Source organism: Vicugna pacos, chromosome 13 (assembly GCF_048564905.1).
Source record: "Vicugna pacos chromosome 13, VicPac4, whole genome shotgun sequence".
In the NCBI taxonomy this organism is placed as follows: domain Eukaryota; kingdom Metazoa; phylum Chordata; class Mammalia; order Artiodactyla; family Camelidae; genus Vicugna; species Vicugna pacos.
Window position 1 is genome coordinate 53,813,155 of NC_132999.1, and position 21,953 is coordinate 53,835,107.

The 21,953-nt window shown below is 50.6% G+C and overlaps 2 protein-coding genes across 7 annotated transcripts in view; one reads left to right on the top strand and one right to left on the bottom strand.

Moving 5' to 3' along the window:
• Window positions 1-1,828: 1,828 nt before the first annotated feature.
• On the bottom strand, window positions 1,829-11,669 carry UBXN10 (UBX domain protein 10). 2 transcript variants are annotated; one of them, XR_012079449.1, is made up of 3 exons: window positions 11,587-11,669; window positions 3,772-6,405; window positions 1,829-3,442 (listed from the first exon to the last, which is right to left on the bottom strand). XR_012079449.1 is itself a non-coding variant. In XM_072975229.1 (2 exons), exon 2 carries the CDS (start codon window positions 6,389-6,391, stop codon window positions 5,549-5,551), a length of 843 nt encoding a protein of 280 aa, XP_072831330.1. In that variant the 5' UTR covers window positions 6,392-6,405; window positions 11,587-11,669; the 3' UTR covers window positions 3,474-5,548. The 2 variants fall into 2 exon arrangements, 1 of the variants encoding a protein (XP_072831330.1); XM_072975229.1 differs by lacking the exon at window positions 1,829-3,442 and having other exon boundaries at window positions 3,474-6,405.
• PLA2G2C (phospholipase A2 group IIC) overlaps window positions 4,598-21,953 on the top strand; it is a 30,745-nt gene continuing 13,389 nt past the window's right edge. For 2 of the 5 annotated variants that reach the window (XR_012079450.1, XM_072975230.1), the window contains exons 1-2: window positions 4,598-4,683; window positions 20,034-20,150. Coding sequence is in view for 4 of the 5 variants with exons in the window: in XM_072975230.1 (XP_072831331.1) it covers window positions 20,111-20,150 (40 nt within the window). In the remaining variant the exon portion in view is untranslated. Of the gene's footprint in view, window positions 4,684-10,872; window positions 11,432-13,203; window positions 13,282-20,033; window positions 20,151-21,953 lie in introns of those variants that run through there. The other 3 variants (XM_015237975.3, XM_072975232.1, XM_072975233.1) reach the window with 3 other exon arrangements.

A 21,953-nucleotide genomic window follows, 5' to 3' on the forward strand; every position in this document is an offset into this window, starting at 1 on the left:
GGCCTGTGCATCCCCTCTGGCAGGAGCATGATCCCTACCCCCACCAACCCCCGCCCCCGCCTCTAGCCTGGAGCACGGCTGATTCTCTCAAGTTTCTCCACTCAGATGTTGCTTTGTCTATGAGGTCTGCCTTGGCACCTCCCACCCCTCTGCCATGTAAGATTTCATCCTCTACAAACCCCACTCCGCACCCCACAACCTCCCCCTACCCCACTTCCCACTCTCCTGTGCTCTCCAGCTCCCCCTCACCCTGTTCTGCTTTTCCATTTTCCATCACGTGTATTTTTTTTTACTATATTATTTACTATGTACATTGTTTCTTTTCTGTCTCCAGGCATTAGACTGTAACCTCCATAATGGCAGGGAATTTTGGCCCTGTTCACCGACAGACCTAATATGTGCCTAGCATTCAGGTGCCTGTATACATTTTTGAACTATTTTGTTACATACAGCTGATCTGAATAATATGAGGGCCTGCTGGGAACTCCATTAACAAGGAAAAGAGCCAGCTGTGGCCCAGGCCTGGGCTGGGGAAACCAACAAACCTCTACAGGGTCTGGATCCAGAGTCTCTGGGATATGGCCCATTCAAGCCTGGTCCGGGTTGACACTGCAGTATTCCAGGACTGGGTGCAGGGCTGGAGTGGGAACAGCAGGTCATTTCCAGACTGTACTTCCCTGTGGGGAGGGTGAGAGTCGCTGCCATTCTCCCATGGTCTGCAGGTAGCTGGCCTTGTTAACAGTGGGCTGGGGCTAGAGCAGACCCAGGATGCCTGCCGGTGGTACTCACCAACCAGAGAAGACCCATGACCCCCACCTCTCTGCTAGAGGGCAGATGTCAGAGGTGCAGCTCTGAGCTGGTCACAAAAAGGACCAGGGCCCTCCTGCACAGATCTCATTGTAAAGCAAAGAACATGTGGGCATGGAAATTATGAAACTAGGGGCTTTGTCAGTTATACCAAAGGACAGTGGTTTTCTTTGCCTGCCCAAGTGGAACTGCACCCCAAATCAGAGCTGCTGGATTTGGATGAATAAGGGAATGAAGGGAGGCAGGAGAGGGAGGGAAGGAAGAGAGAAATAAACAATGTGTTATTTTACTGGAACAAGGATTTCTCCTAAAGTAACCTTGGCCGGTAATCATATCCCTAGAGTAAGATGGTAATTGATTTAACCTATACATTATGTGAAATAGTGACCTTTTCAGTTGTGTCTCTTAACTGAAGCAATTAATAGCTTTGAAAGTCTCTACACATTTGTCCAAAAACATTCACGCATTTCCCGCGTATGAATGTTGCTGCTGGTGTGTTTTTCCCTTGCCAACCATGTATTTGTCTTGTTGCTGTCATGTTTGTTTCTACAGAAACTCTGGTGACATGGTCGAGCAAAATCCCAACTTGTCAAACTATCTTGCCTTTTTGTTTTCCTTAAGCAAGTGGATTATGTGTCCATGACATCTATGGCTACCACCCTGGCCCAAGCCACCACATCTCTCCTCTGGTTACTGTCAGTGTCCAGTAGTTGGCCTCCCGTCTTCCGCTCTGCCCCCTACAGTCCACTCTCAACACAGCAGCCAGAGCGCCCCTCTGAGCAGGACCGTGGGAATGAGGCTCCCCTAATGGTACCCAATGTCAGTTGTTCGACTTCTTGGAATAGGACTGAAGTGTGTCCAAAAATACCCCCAGAGATTTGTGCTTGTGCATCAGCTGCTCAGGATTGCTGCTTTCTGAACTGTTTGCAGGGAGAGGAACACAGAGGGATGTCAAAAAGGGCTGGTTGAAACTGCCCTCATCGGGAAGGGAAAATGTCATATCACCTATGTAGACACAAAATAAAACACCGGATTTTATTTTTATAATGTGAGTGGCTGCCTTGTGTGTTGGTGAGTGAGTCACCAGAAGTCTGCTCCGCAGGGCTGCTAACTTCTCTGCGGTGGCCTCCGACCCTCTCTGCGTATGAGGTTGGGGGTTGATTGGTTCTGGTTTCAGGGTGAGGGTAAACATGCTCAGAATTTTAACTTTGTTGCGGTGTGCTGCCTTAGTGGACGAAGAAAACAGGTATTCCTGCTTCAGTTCTCAGAACGATTGCCAAGCTCGTGCTGAAGTAAAAAAATCTCAGGGTTTCTTTGCAATTCTGTTTAAAAGGTGTAAAAGTAGATCCTCTGACCATATAAAAGGCTCATGGAAAATACACCCCAAACCACAGGCAACCGTGCACCCTTTTCTCTCAATTTATTATGAAGCCTTGAATGAAAAACTGTGTAAAGAGAAGCTTTTTTGCCCCTTAGGGCAGGATGGCTTTATTTGACATTAGACACCCCTCTAAAATGGTGCTAAAAGCGTGAACAAAAGCAAAGCCTAGGGCATGGATGGCCTTACTTTTGTCATGCATGACAGTGACAGCGACCTGTCACTGGTCTTTCAAGTTTTTAATTGGAGTGGAAGCCTCAAGGCTTGTCTTCGTTTCCTCGTGAAGTGTGTTCGTGGGGCAGTTCTGGGGTGACTCCCGGCCCACAGTCCTGTTCACCTCGCCTCTTCAGCAGGGCCGCCCTGGATCGACGGCTGTTGGCTGAGTCCCCAGGTACTTTCGGGGCAAAACTGTTGTGTTAAAACCACCTGCCATCTGTTGGTGAAAACGTTTTGGATGCTGAGCGATGAGTCACTTATTCGTCCTGCTGTTCCTTCTGCTGCCAGGACCGATTTACCTACTGGACCCCGTCAGGGGGATGGCAGAATAACTTGTCATGAAGCTCTGTCCTATGCAAAGTTCGCATCCCTAACGAGCGATCCTGCATCACTAGAAAAGGCTGAGGGGGTGGGGAAGAAGAGTTCCCTTCGCGCTTCCACAAGGTGGGGTGAAGACCGGGTAGTGGCCTGGCCTGGTCCTCGCCCCAGGATCCTTCCGGGTGAAGCTACAGCTGCCGGCTTCAGCTGGTCTGAGTCCAGAGATGGTTCCACATTTTCTTGCTGATGTTCCTTTGCTAGGGTGCCCACGCCTGTCACCAAGTGCGCAGCACAGGGTCTGCCCCTCCATGACTGTTGGTTAAATGAGTGACTCAGGTCTGTGACCGCACAGTGGGCAAACTTCAGACCTACCCCGGGCCACCAAGAGCAGTGTGCTGGGCCCACTGGACCAGGGCACCTGATTGGCAGTGCCACACGCAGAGCCAAGAACTCTGAAATTCTCACACAGCCTGTTCTTGCCGACCTCAAAAGGGGAGTACGTGGAATGATTTGGGGGAGAAATTCAGGAGCCTCTCCCCACACAGACGAGCTCAGTGCTCTGACAGAAGCGAGGAGCCAGAGCTGTGGGAAGGGTGGGCATCTGGGCGCCTGGGGGAGGCACTGGGATCTAGCAGCAGAGCCGAGTGCTTGGCCAAGAGGGAGAGTGAAGCTGGGGTGAACAAGTCCCTCTGTCCACGAGCGTGCGGTGGCTCCAGTCTTGGGCTGAAATAAGAAGACACGTTTCTCCACTGACTCAGGTTCATGCAAATTGGTTTTTATTGTTAGTATCATCATCTTTCATCCCTGCAGAAATGTTGATTAAAGTGTTTCAAATCTAGCTTTGTTCGCATATCCCAAGCTATCCTAAACTATTTCTATGCTCTATGCCTTCCATTTTTCTCCGCCACCCCAAAGTCTAAGTTCAACAGCAATAGCAAAACCCCAAGTGCGGAAGGTCTGCCCCCTTCAAGCATGCTCCATTTCACCGCGATCTAAAGATCTCCTGCCTGGAGAAGTTACCAAGTCCCAGGTGGGTGGGATTTTATTCTTACCGCAGAGTAGGTGTGAGTTTGTGGGAGGCTCTTCCCCCAGCTTCCTAGATCAGAGGCAGAATTAATGTGCTTGAGTCCTGGGTGGGAGGTGAAACTCCTGTACTGTGAGTTCCAGGCTCAAGTCACCAGGCCCTTCTGTGTGGTCAGCAGCGGGGGGAATGTGGCCCATCGTGTGGGCCTGCCCAAGGCACCACAAGCTGATCTTTGCAGACAAAGGAGCGGCTGACCAAATGGTATTTGGTATCTTAATAAGAAACTTGGAAAAATGTTCCAAAATAACCTATTCTAGAATCATCTGGGCGGCGTGGGATGCAGTTGGGACAAGATGAGCCTTCTTCAGAGGCAGCAATGTTGCGATTCATCTCCATGGCTAAGTATCGATTTGCTGGAAGCAACACTTCCAACCACAGTCCTTATCTGTGCATAAGATGCACGTGTTGTAGAGGTGACAACACTAGGACACTTCTAGACCGCCTGCCTTCACTAGGGACCTAGGAGGCAGGGATGCATGTTAGCACTCAGGGCTGCGTGATGGCCGGGTTCGGGGAGGACAGGTCTCCCCTATCCTGGGTGGTGCTTTGGCCATAAACGGGATCCAGATGAGACGGGGGAGTCTTGCTGAGCTCACAACACAAGAGAACTTTGGCAAATGTCCATATCACCACTTTAGAGTAGGAGAAATGCGACTCTGAGGTCTGCAACACAGCTACAGGCGTCATGCTCATCAACCAGACATTTGGGCACATGGACTCTTAGCACAGGCACAGCAAAGTGACACCAGCCCGAGGAGGCCTCTTCCTCCAGAGGATTCTAAATCAGAGAACAGGGCACCGCCATCCTTTCAAGGGAGCCTCCGTGTTGGAAGTAGAGAAGACACTGAAACTGGGGATCAGACAACGTGTCCACACCCAGGTAAGCCAAGGGGGGCTTTCCTACATACTTTGCAGACTTGCAGGTGTGTGCAATTTAAAAACAAGATTCCATTACTGACAAAAGCAAAGGACGTCAGATTACGCTGGCTTTTCTCAGTCTGGGAAAAATTTTGTACACAGGGAGTAGCTACCAAAAATTGTAGACCTGGTCAATCTCTACTAAAAGTAAAGTAGCTACTGGCTAATCTATGCTTGTGGAAGGGATTTACTTTCCAGCTCTCAGGCTCTTTTAAGAAATGTATTGGCGGGTTTGTATTAGCTAAAGGCCTATTATTTCCTCAGAAATCACCTCACACAAATGGCAATCCCCAAGAAACTCGGGTCACCCGAGCCTGGCAAAGAGGCTGCTCCCAAGATAGGGTCAACCGCCTGTTTCTTAAAGATGCTGGCAAGAAACACAAACGCCAGGGCAGTATTTCTGGTTATTGACCAGAGCAGAGTCCTCTCTGCGAAGTGTTTAATCCTGCATCAAATACAGAAAGGCAAACCACTGGCTTCAAGAGAGCGTGAGTTCACTGTAAAGGCAGGCAGGCAGCTGCTTCAGAAAAGGATCCAAGGAGAAAAGAAAGCCTGGTCATAGCTGTTCCAGGAACAGCCTTGCTAACTTGACAGTTCGCTCCAGCGGTGGGGAGAATTTAATGGCTGGAGGAGGAGAAACTTCTTAATGAACTTGGGGCATGTGCCGATTTCACTGCTTCAAAGAAGCTGCTCGGAGGGCGAGCATCCCAGGAGTCACAGTGGTACCAGGTTCATATGGCACTTGGAACCAAGCTGCCTGGGAGGCCACGCCACCCAAGCATGCTCCTTGCTCAGAGACCCAGGATCCCAGCTGGGTGGCGGCGGACTCAGGGCCACCCCTCTCCATCTTCCTGTGAGATGCCCAGCACTGACTTGTGGGGGATTCTGCACTCCTGCAGAGACTTGGTGAGGTCAGAGAAACGTCTCCTGGGCACTTCCATAGTCTCAATGCTGCAGCGTTGGTAGGTGGCCTTGTTCTTGTGTTCTGCCACAGCGACAACGGTTTGCAAGGCATCGGTTGGCCGGAAATGGTGGACGAACCTTCGGCCTGATGGTGACCTGACAGCCAGCAGCAGCCTTGGCTCCTGATCTGATGGTTCCTCCAGGTCTCTGGCCCTGTAGGAACTTTGCCTCATGGTCTGGACGACAAATTTCCTCTCCAGGGAATGAGGTGGGGCTCTGGAATCTTCTTCGCTCGTCCTCACAGTGCAGGTCTGCTCTTGGTAGAGAGCCTGGATGCTGCTCAGCTGCAGGGAGCCAGCCTTCTTAGCTATGGTTTCCACGGCCCCCTCCTCTACGGTCTTCCTGTTGATGGAAGGAAGGACTGGGTATTTGTTGAGGGAAGAGGAAGCCCCGATGGGCACTTGTTGCCGCAGCTCCGGGATCTCATCGGGAGCTCCCTGACTTGGAGATTTGGGCATGCAGACCCCCAGTTTCTGGCTGCTTGGCGACTCACAGGGAACGGCTGGAGGCGGAGAGGATGGTGTGTGGCGGGAGCGCACCTCCGGGCCCTGGGGTTTGTGCAGACTTGGCCGAGTCCGGCCCTTGGCGGATTTGGGCCTTATGACATGCATGCTGGGCGAGTTCGGCTGCCAAACGAAGCTGTCAGCTGCTGTGCCAACAATAGGGCTGCATTCAGGGGCGATATTCACAGGGGCTTCTGTGGCCATTGCTTCTCAAGACCCTAAGGAAGCAGGAGAAAAAAGGAGGCCGTAGGTTAAACTTTCTGGGACTTCTGGATCCAAACCATCCACCCGCAGGGGCCAGAATAAGGATTGACCACAATGCCAGGGGGTGGGGGGAGCTTCTCTCTGAATTTCTGGCATCTGGAGAAGCACAGCAATTCATTCATTCTTTCATTCATTAGTTCATTCATTCATTTCCAGCACTGGAATGTATCAGTGAATCAAAGTTCTTGCAGCTTGAATTATCACAGTGAGGAAAGACTGGTGTTAAACCCACAAGTAAACAGCTATTTTCAAAGCGTAATAACAACTATGAGGAAAATAAAGCATTGCACTGGAGAGTGACTAGGGTGGGAGACTAACTCGTATTCTTACGGTGGCGGGGGGGCATGGGGTGGCTTTAAACTGAGAGACCAGAATGATGAGAAGAAGTGAGCCGTGTTACAATCTAGAGCCGGGGTCGGCGAGCTTTCTCTGTCAATAGTTTTGGCTGTGGGAGCCACGTGGTCTCCGACCCAACCACTCAGCCCTGCCACTGTAGCCTGGGATGGCTGCAGACAACAGGTAGACAAAGGACTGCCACTGTGTTCCGATGAATCTTTATTCACAAAGATCGAGGTGGGCCAGATTTGGTCCACAGGACACAGTTTGCCCACCCTTGATGGAGGGGAAAGTGTGTATTGAGGGAAGAGGGTCAAGTCCTGAGGCAGGGCCTGGCTAGATGCGCTCCCGGACTCTGCCGGGCCCCGGGGTGGGGAGCACTCCCTAGGGTGGCCTATTCCATCCCACGGACAACGGACGTGGAGGCACAGCCTTATCAGGAGCTGTCTTTGCTCACAAGAGTGGAAGTGACCCTGTTAAGTTACTCGGCAGGGAAACCAGGCTCAGGGTTACTCAAGAGCCGAGCGGCAGACCCACGAGGCCCCCTGCACGGAGCTGGAGAGCTTCCTGCACCTGACAGCGCTTGGCTCTGGCCGGTGATCCCTGGGGAAGAGCCCCCCTCCAGATCCCCATTTCCCCCTTCTCCTCTCACCATTTTCCTTCCTCTTTTTCCATCCACCCAGAGCTTGTCCTTACTTTATTTCCCTCTCTGCTATCCTTTCATTCAGCCTGGCTAGGTGGCTCTGCACAAATCACTTCACTCAGTGTCCCCCGCTGCCCTCACCTGGTCATCGGGCTGGGGGAGAGGGGCAGGAGACCCCGCTGCTGATCCTCCCATTGGCCAGGACTCACAGGGAGGTACTGAGGCTCTGGACCAGGGCGTGGCAGTTCCTCTCCATAAATGGCCAGACAGTAAATACTTTGGCTTTGGGGACCACAGTCTGTCACAACTACTCACCTCTGCCTTTGCAGTGTGAGCCGCCAGGGACAGGATGTGAGTGGGTGTGTGGCTGTGTTCCAAGAAAACCTCCTTTATGGACACTGGCATTTGAATTTTATCTAATTTTCATGTGGCATATAATATTGTTCTTCTTTTGTTTTTGTTTTTTTTCAACCATTAAAAGTGTAAAAGCTACTCTTAGCTCGTGAGCCACATAGAAACGGGTGGTGGGCCATCATTTATCAAACCCTGTCCTAGGCCAACACCAAAGGGGACTGTGGGCGCACACGCATCCTATAGATGTGAGAGCCAGAAAGGCAGAGCAAATGCCCCGAGGTAACCAAGCCAGCAGAGCCTGAAACAGACCTCAGGTCCCGACACCCAGTCCTGTTCTTGGGGGCTGGGCTTCACCTTTGCCCCAGCACTTATCACATCTGTCTCTTTGTTAGCTGTTTGCATTTCTTCCTTCCAACCACCTTGTAAGCATTTTGAGGAATGCTGGATTTGTCTCTCCCACACCCTGGGTTTGGGGGTGCTTGTGAAGTCACATAGAAGCCATGCTCTGAGGCCCCACGGGAAGCGTAAGCATTTCTTGGTGCAGGCCTGGAACCGCCAAATCGGGTCTGCTCCTGTTTCCTCGCCGCCGTGGTGGCCCTGTCACTCACATGGTTACTATCACCGTTTCTTCCCAGTCCCCGGTTCTGTACTTCCCAGGATTCTGTAACGTCCTGGGCTCCCTGCCTCCCTCTGAATCCTGACCACTACTGTGACCATGGCGCTCTCCATCCGCAGGCTGACCAGCTCTCTCCCGGCCCTCTAAAGACCTTCTGGTAGCTTCTCAGAGCCTCTTGGTCTACGAGAAGCAGCATCTTTGGGAGCAAAGGGCACGGGCCCAGTGACATAAGACCTGCATTCCATTTCAGGCCCTGTGGAGAGCTAGCTGGGTGGCCATGGCACAGTCATTCTCCCTTTCCGGTACCTCACTTTTCCTCATCTACAGAATAGCAATATGACCTTGAAAACATTATTTAACCTGCGAAATCCAAACATCAGCCTCTTTATCTGCAACATGAGGATAGAAATACTGCAGGTAAGGCTGTAAGCGCCAGGCCTGGTGCATAGCAAAGACTTAATTAAGTGGTAAGGTTTTTAGGCTTTGGTTTTGATTTTCTGCTTATTCAGTGCTTCCTTATTATCTTAGGTCCAAAAGTCTTACCTGTTGCTTCAGAGCTTTCCCCCAGGGCATCTGTGGTGGGTCTACTACCCGTCACCTGGAACCAGCTGGGTGAACCAGGGACTCCCACCTGCCCCACCCACTGCCCAGAAGTGCCAGAAGGTGGGCTTCAGCGAGCTACTACCTATGAAACTGCCTCCAAAAAGGCTTTCTGATATATCCCTTCCAATTCCACACTTGAATTATATACTCATGTCACGTTCACTTACTCCAGGCTGCCCTCCTCACACAACCCTGAGCCATGCAACTCATGCCCCTTAGCTCTACCCACCGGCATGACCACTCTGTGCATAGGACCACAATGGCCAGAGCTTAGGGTGCCTCCCCTTCCTCTCCACGAAAACCACATTTGAACAAAACACAATATCCCTTTGTGTTCCTGAAATCCTACTCCGTTCAGAGTCTGCCTTCTCTTTCTGAACTGAAAGGCCTCTCTGTTTGCTCCATTGTACTCCCAGACCAAGTCTGCATCCACACTCACACTCCCATTTTTCCACTGCTTGTCTTTCGCATCCAGTTTGGCTGCCGGCAGTTCAGGAGCCGTCTCCTTGGCGTCCACAAAGCCTGCCCAGCTCCTTGTTATTTTCGTCTATTTTCTGATCAACTGTGAAGAATGTGGGGGTTTTTCTCCCCCCTTTACTTTTAGTTGAGTGCTAAAGTCTTTCACTTGTAATTAAGCAGCTCGGCGCTTGAACTCAGGGAGGCATGAGAAGCTCATAACTGTCCAACTGTTCTGTCCAAGATAAACTCAACTGGTAAACCAACTCCCCCTCTCCGCCCACCCTCCCCGCCGCCCAGGAACGGCTATTAATTTGCCACAGCTTCGACAGAATTATCACAGACTTGCCTTCTAACTCCCACACATGCCTCGGGAAGGCTCAACTGTCAGTAAGTTTGGTAACTTAGAAACCTCTTCCTTAACAACTCTGATGGGGAAAGTCATGTGTTCTCACAGGCTCTCTGCTGGATTATTTTTAGCCGTCAAACTTGAGTGTGTGTGTGCACTTTCTATACCTTTTGGTTCTATATAATTATCCACGTTCAGGGGGTGTCATATTCAAGACACCCTGGTCATAAGATAACATGACTGCGAGCTATCTCAGAGAAAAACCGCAATTATGACTAATTCCGACAAGCCCACTCATGGTTATTTAGAGACTAACACCTCCTTCAGGTAGAACCGTTCCATCGAACCTGCTTTCATCACCCGCTGCCTCCTCCTGAGTGCAGGGACCATCTGCTACATGGAGGGAACACTAGCTCCCCCCAGCCCTCTATCACATGGAGAGGGGAGGTGGGGGAAACAGGTGTTTGGGGACCTGGGCCAACTGTGCCTCTCCATTCACACGATGGGTCTCGAACTCTGCCTGCCCGCCTCCATCCGGGAAGGCTTCTGTAGCACCCATTCCCCAACCCTGCTCAGCTCACTTCACCACCTCTAGGCCTGGCAGACTCTCAACCACAAAGGGATTTGACAAGATCTAGGCGTGGGCTTCCATCAAGCTGCCAGCTGAGTGGGCAAGTGGCCTGTTTACTTAAACATGATAGCTGCACCCCAGAGGCCTGCTAGGAGTCAGGAAACAAACATTGATAGTGGTTTCCAAGGAACTGTCAAACAGGCAGGTGCCTTATTCCTTAAGATAAATCGCCAAATCGACTGGAAAGAAGGAAAATTTGGTAGGAGCCGCTAAAGCCATATTCCTGCTTTCCAAAGGGGCCCACCCCCCACCACAGGGTCAGACCACCCTATTTAACTCACAACCCAAATCTAAACCTACAGTAAATGCAGTAAAATACAACCACCCACATACCACCTGCTGGCATATACCAAGGCTGCATACACTTGCATTGGTCTTTTAAAAATGTTTATCAGTTAATAGTATCCCCTGCCAATCCCCACCCCTCCTCGTGAGGCTTTCAGGATGAAAATGCTCAGAAGAACCCACAGGAGATGGCAGTTGGCGGGCCTGAGAATGAGAAAACTTTGGTACCATTCCCAGTTCTACCCAGGACTAATGGTTAGAATACACTGTCCTATGCAGAGCGCCAGGTTTAAAAGGGGAGTAGAGAAATTGGACCACAAGCCACCAAATGATCAAAGGTTTGGGAAAGGAACTGGGGACGCTTCCAACAGCAGTAGGGGGAGGGGGGCTGGGTATCACGGGTAGGTGGAGGGGAAGACTTCAGTTATTTCCAAGGACTGGCGGCACTGGAAAGAAGCAAGCTTGAGCAGTAGGAGGGATGCAGGGGGAGGAGCAAGAAAGCCTCTAGAAAGCGAGAGTTGACTTGGGTGAAGGAGCGCTGGTCTGGGGGAGGCTCAGTTCTGGTTCCGGTCTCAGTGTGACCGGACCTCCCTTGGCCGTCTGGGTCTGAGGCCGGTCTGTGCCGATCAGGCAGGCGGGCATGTCCCTGCCGGTCCCTCGGCCCCTCCGCTTCCGCAGAGCCCGGGAGCTGTCCCACGCCGGCAACGGTGAGCCCGGGCCAGGCTGGCTTTGCCCGTGGGGAGGAGCCGCTTCCCTCCTGGCCCCTGTCCTGTGTCCCCCGGTTCGGCTCGCCTCTTGGGGCCGGGCCTGGCCTCTCCCGGCCCCTCCCAGGCCTCGGCAGGCCGGGGCCAGACGCGCTCACCTCGCTGCTCAGCTCCATCCGCCGCCGCCGCCGCCGGGCTCCGTCCCGCTGGTAAACAGCCCGGGTCTCCCGGGCAACCTCGCCGGTGGGCGGCCACGTGCTTCCGGTGAACCGGCCTGGCGGGGGTGGGGTGGGGGCTGGGCGCGGGGCGGAGGCCCTAGGAGGCGACTGAGACCCAGGCCTGGCCTGCCCTGCCTCCTCTGTGCCTCCCCTCGGCCTGACTCGCTGCTCGCTCGTCTCCTGGGGGAGAGGGAGTCCTGGGGGCGCAGACCCCTGGCCTGGGGTCCGGGGGTATCAGTCCCCCTGCTTCAAACCCGTTTTGTGACCCTCTTCGTGCCCTGGGTTTCCAGAAGTAGCTACTGGACTGTGATTCTTGCGAACTCTAGAATGAGTGGCTGCTTTTACGGCATCTGGTTGAGTCGGGGACCACCCATCTGTGCTCAGTGCAACCCTTTCAACACCAGTTCCTTGACCTCATTTCCACATCAGCCTCCCACTCCGGGGGCCACATCCGAAACCTTGTCGACTACATCTACACCTGCTTTGACCTTCTAACCACGACCGATTACACTTCCAGCAGCTCCAGCCACTTCCACCACATTTGTCTGTCAACACCTTCCAGACTCCGGCCCATTGCCCTCTCTGCTTTCTCCCTATCAACCTGCTTCTTCCCTAACCTGTTGGGTTCAAGCTTCATCACCTCAGCCACTCTCCTGCAAGAATCCATGCCCTTGTCCTGCTGTTTTTCCATCACTCCCACCTGGTGAAACCCCAGCCGGTCCACCTACACCTATACCTACACCAAGGTACTACGGAAATCCTGACTGGCAACAGACATTGATGCAGTGGAAACATGAGGGACCTCACTGGGACTCTTAACCCTACACAGAGATCCTTCCTCTTCCACAGCTGAGTTTTGACTCCTTTCTCCTCGGTGGCTATTTCAAACCTTGTCCTTCCTCTCTCCTGAAGTCTCTCATCTCTCCCCAATCCTTCTCCCGCTCAGAAGATATCCTTACCTCCCTCCTCAGAGAGGAAATTGAAGCCATCAGGTGGAAACTTTCTCAGCTTTCTGCCATCAGACCTACAAACTTGCCTACTTTTATCTCCTTACTTTCCTCCCTTCCTCCTGTTCTAATGGGAGGAGACCCACCCTCTGATTCCATCCAAGACTGACTGCTGCCTTCCAGGGCTTCCCTGAAGCCACAGGGTCACCATGTACACACCCTCATCGTATTTCAGGCCTTTGCTCCTACTGTCCCCTTGCCTAGAAGATTCTTCTCCACCCTCCCCAACCCTTCATCCCCTTCCTTTTGCCTAATGTCCACTTACCCTTCAGATCCCAACTTAATGGATGAAGACTTTCTTCCAGGAAATAAGGTAGCTTCAGAAGGAGTACTAACTGGACTCTTGTCTGCCAGGCACTGTTCTAGACTCTTGGGATTTGCAGATGAATAACTAGTAACTGTATCATTAGAAGATAATGTTAGTAGACATTCAGGAACCATAGTATTACAGGAAAGAATTCAAATTCACTACCTAGTGTTGTGGCAGAATATTTGCTATCTTGTCTATCCCAGATGCACTGACACAGGATTGTAACAGCCCAGCTCCAACCCTCCTACAAGATGCTCACAATTGGCTGAGGCGACAAGTCGCACGGCCATAAGGAGGTACAAATGAGATTCTTTTCAGGTCAGTTTGAGCCAAGGGTGGAAGAACAGTACAAGTTGGACGTGATTATGTGCCACGTGATCGGCCTGGACAGGAAGTCCTCTGGGGGTCTGGGAAGGAGGGGACCGTTTCAGCAGTGGCATTTCTGCCCATCTCAGAAAAGAAGCACCTGATCTGTGGGAGCTGCTAATGATGGGCTGGGCTGGGTGGGCCTCCTGCTAGGGTCACCCCCTCACCCACCCTGGACATCTAGAGAGGCATCGAAGGATGCGAGAAGGTGCAGGAGGTAGAGGTTTGAGGAGCTGATAGTTTTGCAGCTTTGTGCTGGCGGCTGGCTTCTTGTAAAGGGTTCTGTCAGAACTATCTAAGCAAAGCTCTTCAGCCCTGCAACACCCACCCCAAAAAGACTAAAGTGGATTCTTCATCAGCTATTTTCATATCACCTAAGAATTATGCAATCTTTTGGGGAATCAAATTGGCTTGTCACCCCGTTTGTGTGTGTGAGTGTGTTTGAGTGCGTGTGTGTGTGTGTGTGGTGTGTGTGTATCCCCACGGGGGCATGCCCTGAAATGGTGCTCAGCCTGGGATCTGTTTAATATTCAGCCATGCATGCTTTTTGCTCCCAGGTGCCGTGTACTGCTCAGCCCTAGGGGGAGGCTAGAGGGAAGAAAAGGAAGCTGGCCAGCCAGTTGCTGTGCCTGCGGGCTCCTTAAAGAGATGGCTGACTCGCTGCCTTCCTCCCTCCTCCTTTGAAGAGGCTGTCTTTAAAGGATGACCCTGTAATGCCAGGTCTCTGGCCCTCATACACGGTGGATTCTCAGTAAACGTGGCTGGAGGGCACTGCCCTGCCAGCTTCAGGGTGGACTCACCTCCTTTCCAGCCGTGGGTCTCTCTACCCCCTCACCTCTCTCCCTAGGCTCCAGTTAGCTTGTTCCCCTAGTGGGTCCTCAGCCATTTCATCTCTAGATTCTATGCACCTGCATTCCTGACCCTGCTCCCTTCCTTGAAGTTAATCCAAACGTAGTGATCCTTCAAGGCCCATCTTAAAGTCACCTGCTTTCTTCAAGGCCTTTCCTGACCACCCCCCTACCACACAAACAGACACACACACACACACAAACATACACCCATGAGTTTTCTCTGATCCCCTCTGGTCCGGTGGAACACACCCAAGACAGCACCATGCGTCCTCGCTGGGTCAGCTCCTCTGACCTACGTGATTTTCCTTCTTGCCAATGTAGTTGTAGAAAACAGTTGGACCTCAGGGCTCCGCATGTTAATCAGCGGCAGAGCAGTTTCAGAAACCCAGTCTGGCAGATTCCAATGCCCACCCTGGACTCCAGAGCCCCTCTCCCACCCCTGCATTCCCACCTGCCATTTTGCCTGTCTCCACCTGTTGTGTGGATCATGAGGTGGAAGGCACGGCCTCTGGAGTCAAGGCTTGAGTTTGAATCCCAGCCCCACCACTTGCTAGCTGAAGACCTTGAGTAACTGCTTTAACTTCCCTGGACCTCAGCTTCCACATCTTTAGGACGAGGAGGATAAGAGTAGGATTGCTGTCAGGGTGCACGGAGATAACACATGTAAAGCTCTCAGCGCGGTGCGTGGCACGTGGTCAGTGCTGGGTGAGGGTTAACGGTCAGTATCGCAGTGTTTTTGCCTTACAGATTACGTCTCCTTCTGCAGGTTATGCACTCCTTGTGGGCAGGAACTTGCCTGAGTCCCCTGCTTTGCCCACAGAGCCCCTGCTTGGTGGTCGGTGTTAGCAAATGAGAATTAAATTGATAATGATGGTGACGTTGATTGCACAGCTGGCTTTTCTATGGGAGATCCAGCTAGCCGCCAGTTGGTATCCCCCAAGGGTATGTGGCTTGAAGTCTAAATGACCTCTCCCGGGGCTGGGCTGAAGGCAGGAGCTTCATTTTCTTAGCAGCTTGTCCCCAAAGAGCAATTGGCCTCTTTTAGAACTAGCAAATTCTAGATTTTGGAGTCTGCACTCAGTGTCCTACTCTGTCCTCAATCCCATTAGATGTGTCCACTGAGATCATAGATGACCTTCAAGCAGAGGGTGAACTGGGTGGATCCTCTGGCAAAGAGGCCAAGAGGCTGGCACAGGTGGTCAAAGTCTCCTGGTGAATCAGCTTCGTGAGGGGATGGCAAGAAAGACATTTCCAGATAATGATATTCGCCCCTTGAAGCACTGCAGTTGTTTTTTTGTTTGTTTGTTTGTTTTATTATTTCTGCTGTGTTATTGGAAAACATCCCAAAAATGTATTGCCTGCTTGCCGGTGTTCTTCAGCAAAACACATCAAACATGGTAACTCACCTTGGCTACTGTTGACTAAGTACTTTCACCATCGGGAGCTTGTTGAGTCTTGCCGGGAATCCGTGGGGGGGCAGGATTATTGTCTCCTCCTTGCAGATGGAGACGCTAAGGCTCAGGGAGCTTAAATGTCTCTGCCATGCTGTGGGCCCTCTCTTTTCTCGGTGCCTGGAAGTCATCACTGTGCTGCAGGTGCAATGCTGTTGATATGGCTAGAACTGGCTCCCACCCTCAGTGGCCCCCGGGCTCGCAGGCTTGGTCAGTTACCACTGTAATCATCCCTCCCTGTCCCTTGCCTTCCTGCTGAGAGCAGCCGCTGTAGTTCCATTCCTGTTCAACTTCTGGGTCTGAGAAAAAATGAGGCTGGTACCTTGCTAGAAGCTTGTCTCAAATAGGAGCATGGAGGCATGTCCCTGGATGCTTGGGGCCATCTTTGGTTTTGTTTTCCCAGCTGTATTTCAGAGAGGTACAGTGCTTGACTCGGGGACCCACAGGTAAGCAAGAGAAATGCTTAGGGGTTAGAGGTGCTGCCTTTGGAGTCAGACGCACCTGGGTTAAGTCCTGGCTCTGTCCATTTGCAGGGCAAAGTACCTAACCTCTGCCAGTCTCCACTCCCTCGTCTGCTAACTGGGGTTGATCCTCTGTGCCTCTTTGGAAGGACTGATAGAGGATTCAAGGATCCATGTGCCATGCTTAGCCCCATTCTGGTCCTCAGTGGTTGTAGCTTTCTTTTGATTTCTATGACTTGAAGCAGGATTGGACTCTGATCATTCATTCGTTCCTCAAATATTTACTTGCTGCCCACCTCTCCGCACCTAGGTTCCCTGTCTACAAAATGAGGACACTAATAGCACTCATCCAGCCGGGGGATATGAGGGCTTAATGAGTAAATACGTGTGAAGCGCTCAGAAACCGTGCAAGGTATAAAATAAGTGAGACAAATGACACCCATCCTCATCATTCATATTAGTTGGTGCCGAGTACTGTGCTGGTTAGACTCCAGGCGAACAAAATAGAGTGGCCTTTGACTTATGATCTTACAGGCTCTCTCCTTCTCCACAGGGAGAAAAGCCAACCAATGTTTCATCGTTGTCCACGTAAGATGAATCGATGGGAGGGTAGGTTTCAGGGACCCGTCAGCTTGCTGGCTGCTGCCCTGGAGGCTGGCATAGGAATCATGCCTCATTCCCTACCATGTCCCCCCTTCATTCAGTCTCTGGGCCTCTGGCCCGGTGCTCTTGGTTGGGTTCGGCACATTCTCAAGCACCCTCGAAGGATTAGTCAAAAGGAGAGAATTTTGTCCCTCTTGCCTGAGGCATAGCTGTGAAGGTCGGTCTGTGAAAAGGCTCTACGGCCTTCCAAATGCCACAGGGAGGGAGCAGGGAGCAGGGAGCCGCGAGGTGGGGCAAGCCATGGCCTTGGAGCTCCGGAGCAGAGGTTAGTTCTCGTCCCACCGCCTGGTAGCTGCATGGATCTTTTCAGGTCACTTCTCCTCTCTGAGTTGGTTTCTCAACTGTCAAATGGGTAAGTGATAGGCCCCACCTGGTGGGGTTATAATGCAGCAGAATACAAATTTAAGGTCATTCAAGGTCCCCTCATATTTCTCCTTCCTTTTAGAGGTAAGTTCCCTGCTCCCGTCTCTGAGCTCAAAGGCATTTATTTACACAACCACCAGAGCAATGCTCATCACTATGCGTCTGCTTAGATCGGCCTTCCTGGACCCAGACTCTGAGATGGAGAAGTGCATAGCCAGGAGGCTCCCTGGAGAGGCACCGTGAAGAAGTGAACAATGCAGGATTGGGGACAGGCGGCAGCCGGCACACAGGGGTAGTTGCTGAGTCCACAGCTGGTCCTCCAGGGTGCTCTGGGCCTGGGATGGCCTCTCAGAGCTGCCCTGAAGGAGGCAAGGGGAGACCCCTTAATTTTATTTTTATTTTTATCTATTGAATTATGGTTGACAAGCAATATTATGTTAATTTCAGGTGTGCAACATAGCAACTGACTAAATACATTAAGAAATGACCAACATGGTAGATCTATTAACCATCTGTCACCGTACAAAATTATTAAAGGATTATTAACTATATTCCTTTGACTTACTTTATAACTGGAAATTTGTACCTCTCAATCTCTTTCAGCTATTTTGTTCGACCCCCCACTTATCTCCCCTCTGGTGACCACCTGTGTGTTCTCTGTATCTGTGACTCTGTTTCTGCTCTGTTTGTTTGTTTGTTCTGGTTCTTAGAAACCACATTTAAGTGAAATCATGTTGTCTTTCTCTGTCTGACTTATTTCACTTGGCAAAATGCCCTCTAGGCCCATCCACGTTGTTGCAAACGGCAAAATCTTATTCTTTATGGCTGAGTAATACTCCATTATATACATATACATGTATACATACACCACATTATATACATATACATGTATACATACACCACATCTTCTTTATCAATTCATCTATCGATGGACGCTCAGGTTGCTTTCATAGCTTGCCTATTGTATATAGTGCCACAGTGAATGTCGGGGCTGTGTATCTTTTTGAATTATTGTTTTTGTTTTCTCCGAGTAAATACCCAGAAGTGGAATAGTTGGAGCGTATGGTAGTTCTATTTTTAATTTTTTGAGGAAACGTCACACTGTTTTCCTAGTGGCTGCACCAGTCTACATTCCCACCAACAGTGCATGAGTGTTCCTTTGTCTCAACATCCAAGGGGGGGTGGGGGTTGGCCATTTAAATCATCACCTCAGCCAGGGGCTACTCCTCCCTCCATCAACGGGAGGGGTCACGACCTCTGACCAGACAGTTCCCTGCAGCAGGGGCAATTCCCAGTGAGCGATGAGAGTGTCAGGAACAGCTGGCATCCCATCCCTAAAGCAGGGACCTGGCAGAGATTCTGCCGAGCATTCAGAAAGCAATGGAGAACCAAACACAGAATTTCTGCCCACACGGGGCTTTTGATCCTTATATATGGTCTGTATTTACCTATTTGTCTCTCCCGCCAGCTTGGAGACCTCCTCGGGCCAGGATCTTGTCTCATTAGAGGAACACATAGTTGGTGCTTAATCAGCGCGTGCAGTCTCATCCCCGGTAGCGCACCCAGGTCCCTTTCTTTGTCTCTCCCAAGTGTCATCACTCGCTCTTTTGAAAGATATTAGCCCTTTATTGTGGGCTAAATCATCACATCATTATTTTCCTTTTTCAAAAGAGATAAAGGAAGCCAGCCTCTAAAGAGGGAACTTCATTTTAGAACATCCCCATGCAGCATTCGAAACAAAGGCTGGCTGGGCCCTGACCAGGCCAAGTCCCAGCCTCTTAGCACCCACCAGAACCCTGCCTAAGAGGACAAAAATCACAAAGGCACCTGATTAACTCTCCCAGGACTCTGCAGCAGGATGCTCTTTTGGAAATTTTCCTGGGAAACTTGACCACAGAGTGCAAATCTAGCCGAAGCCCTACACCTGCCAAGTCCTCTAGGCTCGGCCGAGCTATTGTACATACTCCAAGTCCGACGTTATCAGATTTCGCCTAGTTTATGATGGGATGCATAAAAACCACTTGTGTTTAAAGAGAGCTGTTGACTGATCAAGGGGGCTGCACGTGAGGACTGGGACCCTGAGCCCACCTTCCCCTCTGTCGTCCGGTGGGAAGTGTGCCGGATGTGGTCACCGCTACCAGTGCTAACAGCAGTAAGAAGGGTGCACTCGCCTGGCCCAGCGCCCTAATAGTGCCGAGCAGTTTCACCTGCATTGTGCCAGTTGGTCCCTAAAAGTCTGTGCAGCAGCAGTGGGCTGTGCGAGCACAAGGAAGTTGTCCAAACCCTCCGGGCCTCAGTTTCTCTGTCTCTAAACTGATAACAGAGCCTCTCAAGTTATTATGAGGATTAAATAATGTAATAACCAGGAAGCCCTTAAAGAAAATAGCACCTGGCATTTACTATTTCTAAATACATGTTTGAAATTACTGATGGGCAATTTTAGTCTCACTCGTCAGAAGAGGAAACTGAGATTCAGAGGCACTAAGTTTATGAATAAAATGTTTGGGCAGCAAGGAAGGACAACATGGGACTGGGTTGGGGGTGAGGGTGGGATGCCATGCAAATGGGGCCAGAATTTCTCACACTGGATTTCATCACAAACCATTTAGCATTTGCCTCTCAACCTGGGAACAGAGGAAATACAAACTCCCCAAAGGGGGAAAAAAAAGATGAAGGAATAGTGTTGCCAAAGAAAGGAATTTAAAAAAAAAACTTGCACTTTTTAAACAATTGAACCCTTTTTACCTTTATATGTAAGTTTGAATACCAGAAGGGGTATCATATTCAGAGATAATTGGGTTTAGAAAAGGTCTCTTTGCTCTGAACCTCCACTGAGGGCTTCAAAGCCCTGTGCTGTAGTTGTGCTTTGGCGCTCACATGGTCTCCCTCATTTTGGTCTTTTCCTCCTCAAACAGGAGTTCAACTGGCAGAGCCCTGGGGAAGCTGAGGAAGGTGTGGTCCTGGCGCCTTGGACCCCCTGGTCTCCTTGGGAATGAAGGTCTTCAGGGTTCTCGTGGTCTTTGCCTCCTGCCGTAAGTAGTAGCATCTGGGGAAGGTCCAAGGCACTGTCGTCCTGTGTGTCTCTGTCCGGGGGGGTGGCCCCTCCTCATGTGGTATCAGGTCGGGGGAAACCAGGTGTCACTCAGAAGAGAATCGAGAATGAAAACGGGCTCCCACCAGAGTCCTCCTTCTTCTGTTTCTTCTTCAAAATGGATCGATCCCAGTCCTGGGATCTCACAGAACATCAAGGAAAACAGGTTGCTAACCGTTTGCTAAGAAAAAGGGCATTTGACTACTGTTTTGCCCCAACCCCCACCCCCTGCATGAGTCCTTTTTTCCCTTTGGATGACAGTTGCCTTTAATTAAAGTCATGTGGATTCCAGACCAAAAATGCATCCATATATCTAGCTAATTTAGAAATGATTAATTCTCATCAGAAAGGCATTCTTCTGGTGATTTATGGAATACTTGGTAATCGTAGGGCTTTACTACCAGGAGATGAGATTACGTATCTCTGCAAAGTGAAAGAAAATTTACCAGGAAACAGTGATGGGTCTGTTGGAAAACCCTTCAACTCATTGGTTTCTTTGATTCGTTGAGAAGAGATTTGCCCAGGTCCATTTTTCTATCTGTTTCAGAGGTGATGCAATCACGTTTGGGTTCCCTAAAGTCAAAAGGTCAGAAATGGGGTTCCCGTTTCCTGTCATCAGTGATAGAATTTACACTTTTCAAGATCGTGCTGTTAGAGGCGGAGAGCCCTGCGTAGGAGGTCATTTCTGCAGGCAGTCCCCACAGTGTTCCCCCGAGGTTGAGAGCGGTGCGGGAGTGTGGTCCCGCCCTCCAGGGGCTGCTCCGGCAGCAGGGACCCACCGCCAGGCTTCAGCATCCTTTGCGGTCCTTTGTGACTACTAGGCATCCAAAACCCACAGCATGAGATCAGAAGGCTCCCGGGAAAAATTTCCCCAACGCCCCCTGCCCCATCTTTGATATTCTTCTTCAAGTTCATATTTTATTTTACTTCTACTGTAAAATTATTATCAGCTTGTAATGAAAAAAGTAAAATGAATGAGTATAGAGTGACCAAATAATGCCCCTTCTCATCCTTCCCAGACCCCGATCCTTTTCCTACACCCAGACATAACCACTCTGGAGTTTGACATGCATCCTTCCAGGCCTTTACACATGTAGGTTGCAAACATTCCAACAGAAAAGCAATACCTGCAGATTGTGGAAAAAAAAAATCCAGACAGCATAAAAGTGTTTAAAATAAACGTTGCTTGTTTTTTCCCTCCACCTACTTCCTCCCCCTCATTGCCTAGTGATATTGCTATTAACAGCAGGATACTTTCAAGGCATCATTTAGTTATTATCTCCCTGTCAGTGGGCATGTAGGTAGTTTCCAATTTTTTGCTGTCACAAATAACGTTGAAGCAAAACATTTCTGTGTGTGTATGTGTGTATATATATTTTTTTTTCTCTCACTTTCCTAAGTGAGTTTTGTAGAAGTAAAAATTGCTAGGTCTATGTGTATTTGCGATTTAAAAAAATGGACTGAGGGCAACTTTTTATGCCTCTTAAGTTATTCTGTTTCTCCTGCGAGATTGTAAATGCCCAGTGATGCTTGCAGGGATTGGCACTTCTGGCTTCCAACGTTTCCTGTTAGTATTTAACATCAGACCTGAGGGTGTTCCTGCCTCGGATGGTGGGGGAAGACTGTAGTGGACAATATTGTCGTGAACATCACGGGGACTGGGTTCTCATCCTGCACCAGCAAGGAACTAGCTGTGTGCCCCGGGAGAGCTGGTCCTGTCTTCTCCCCGCATCAGAGGGGTTCC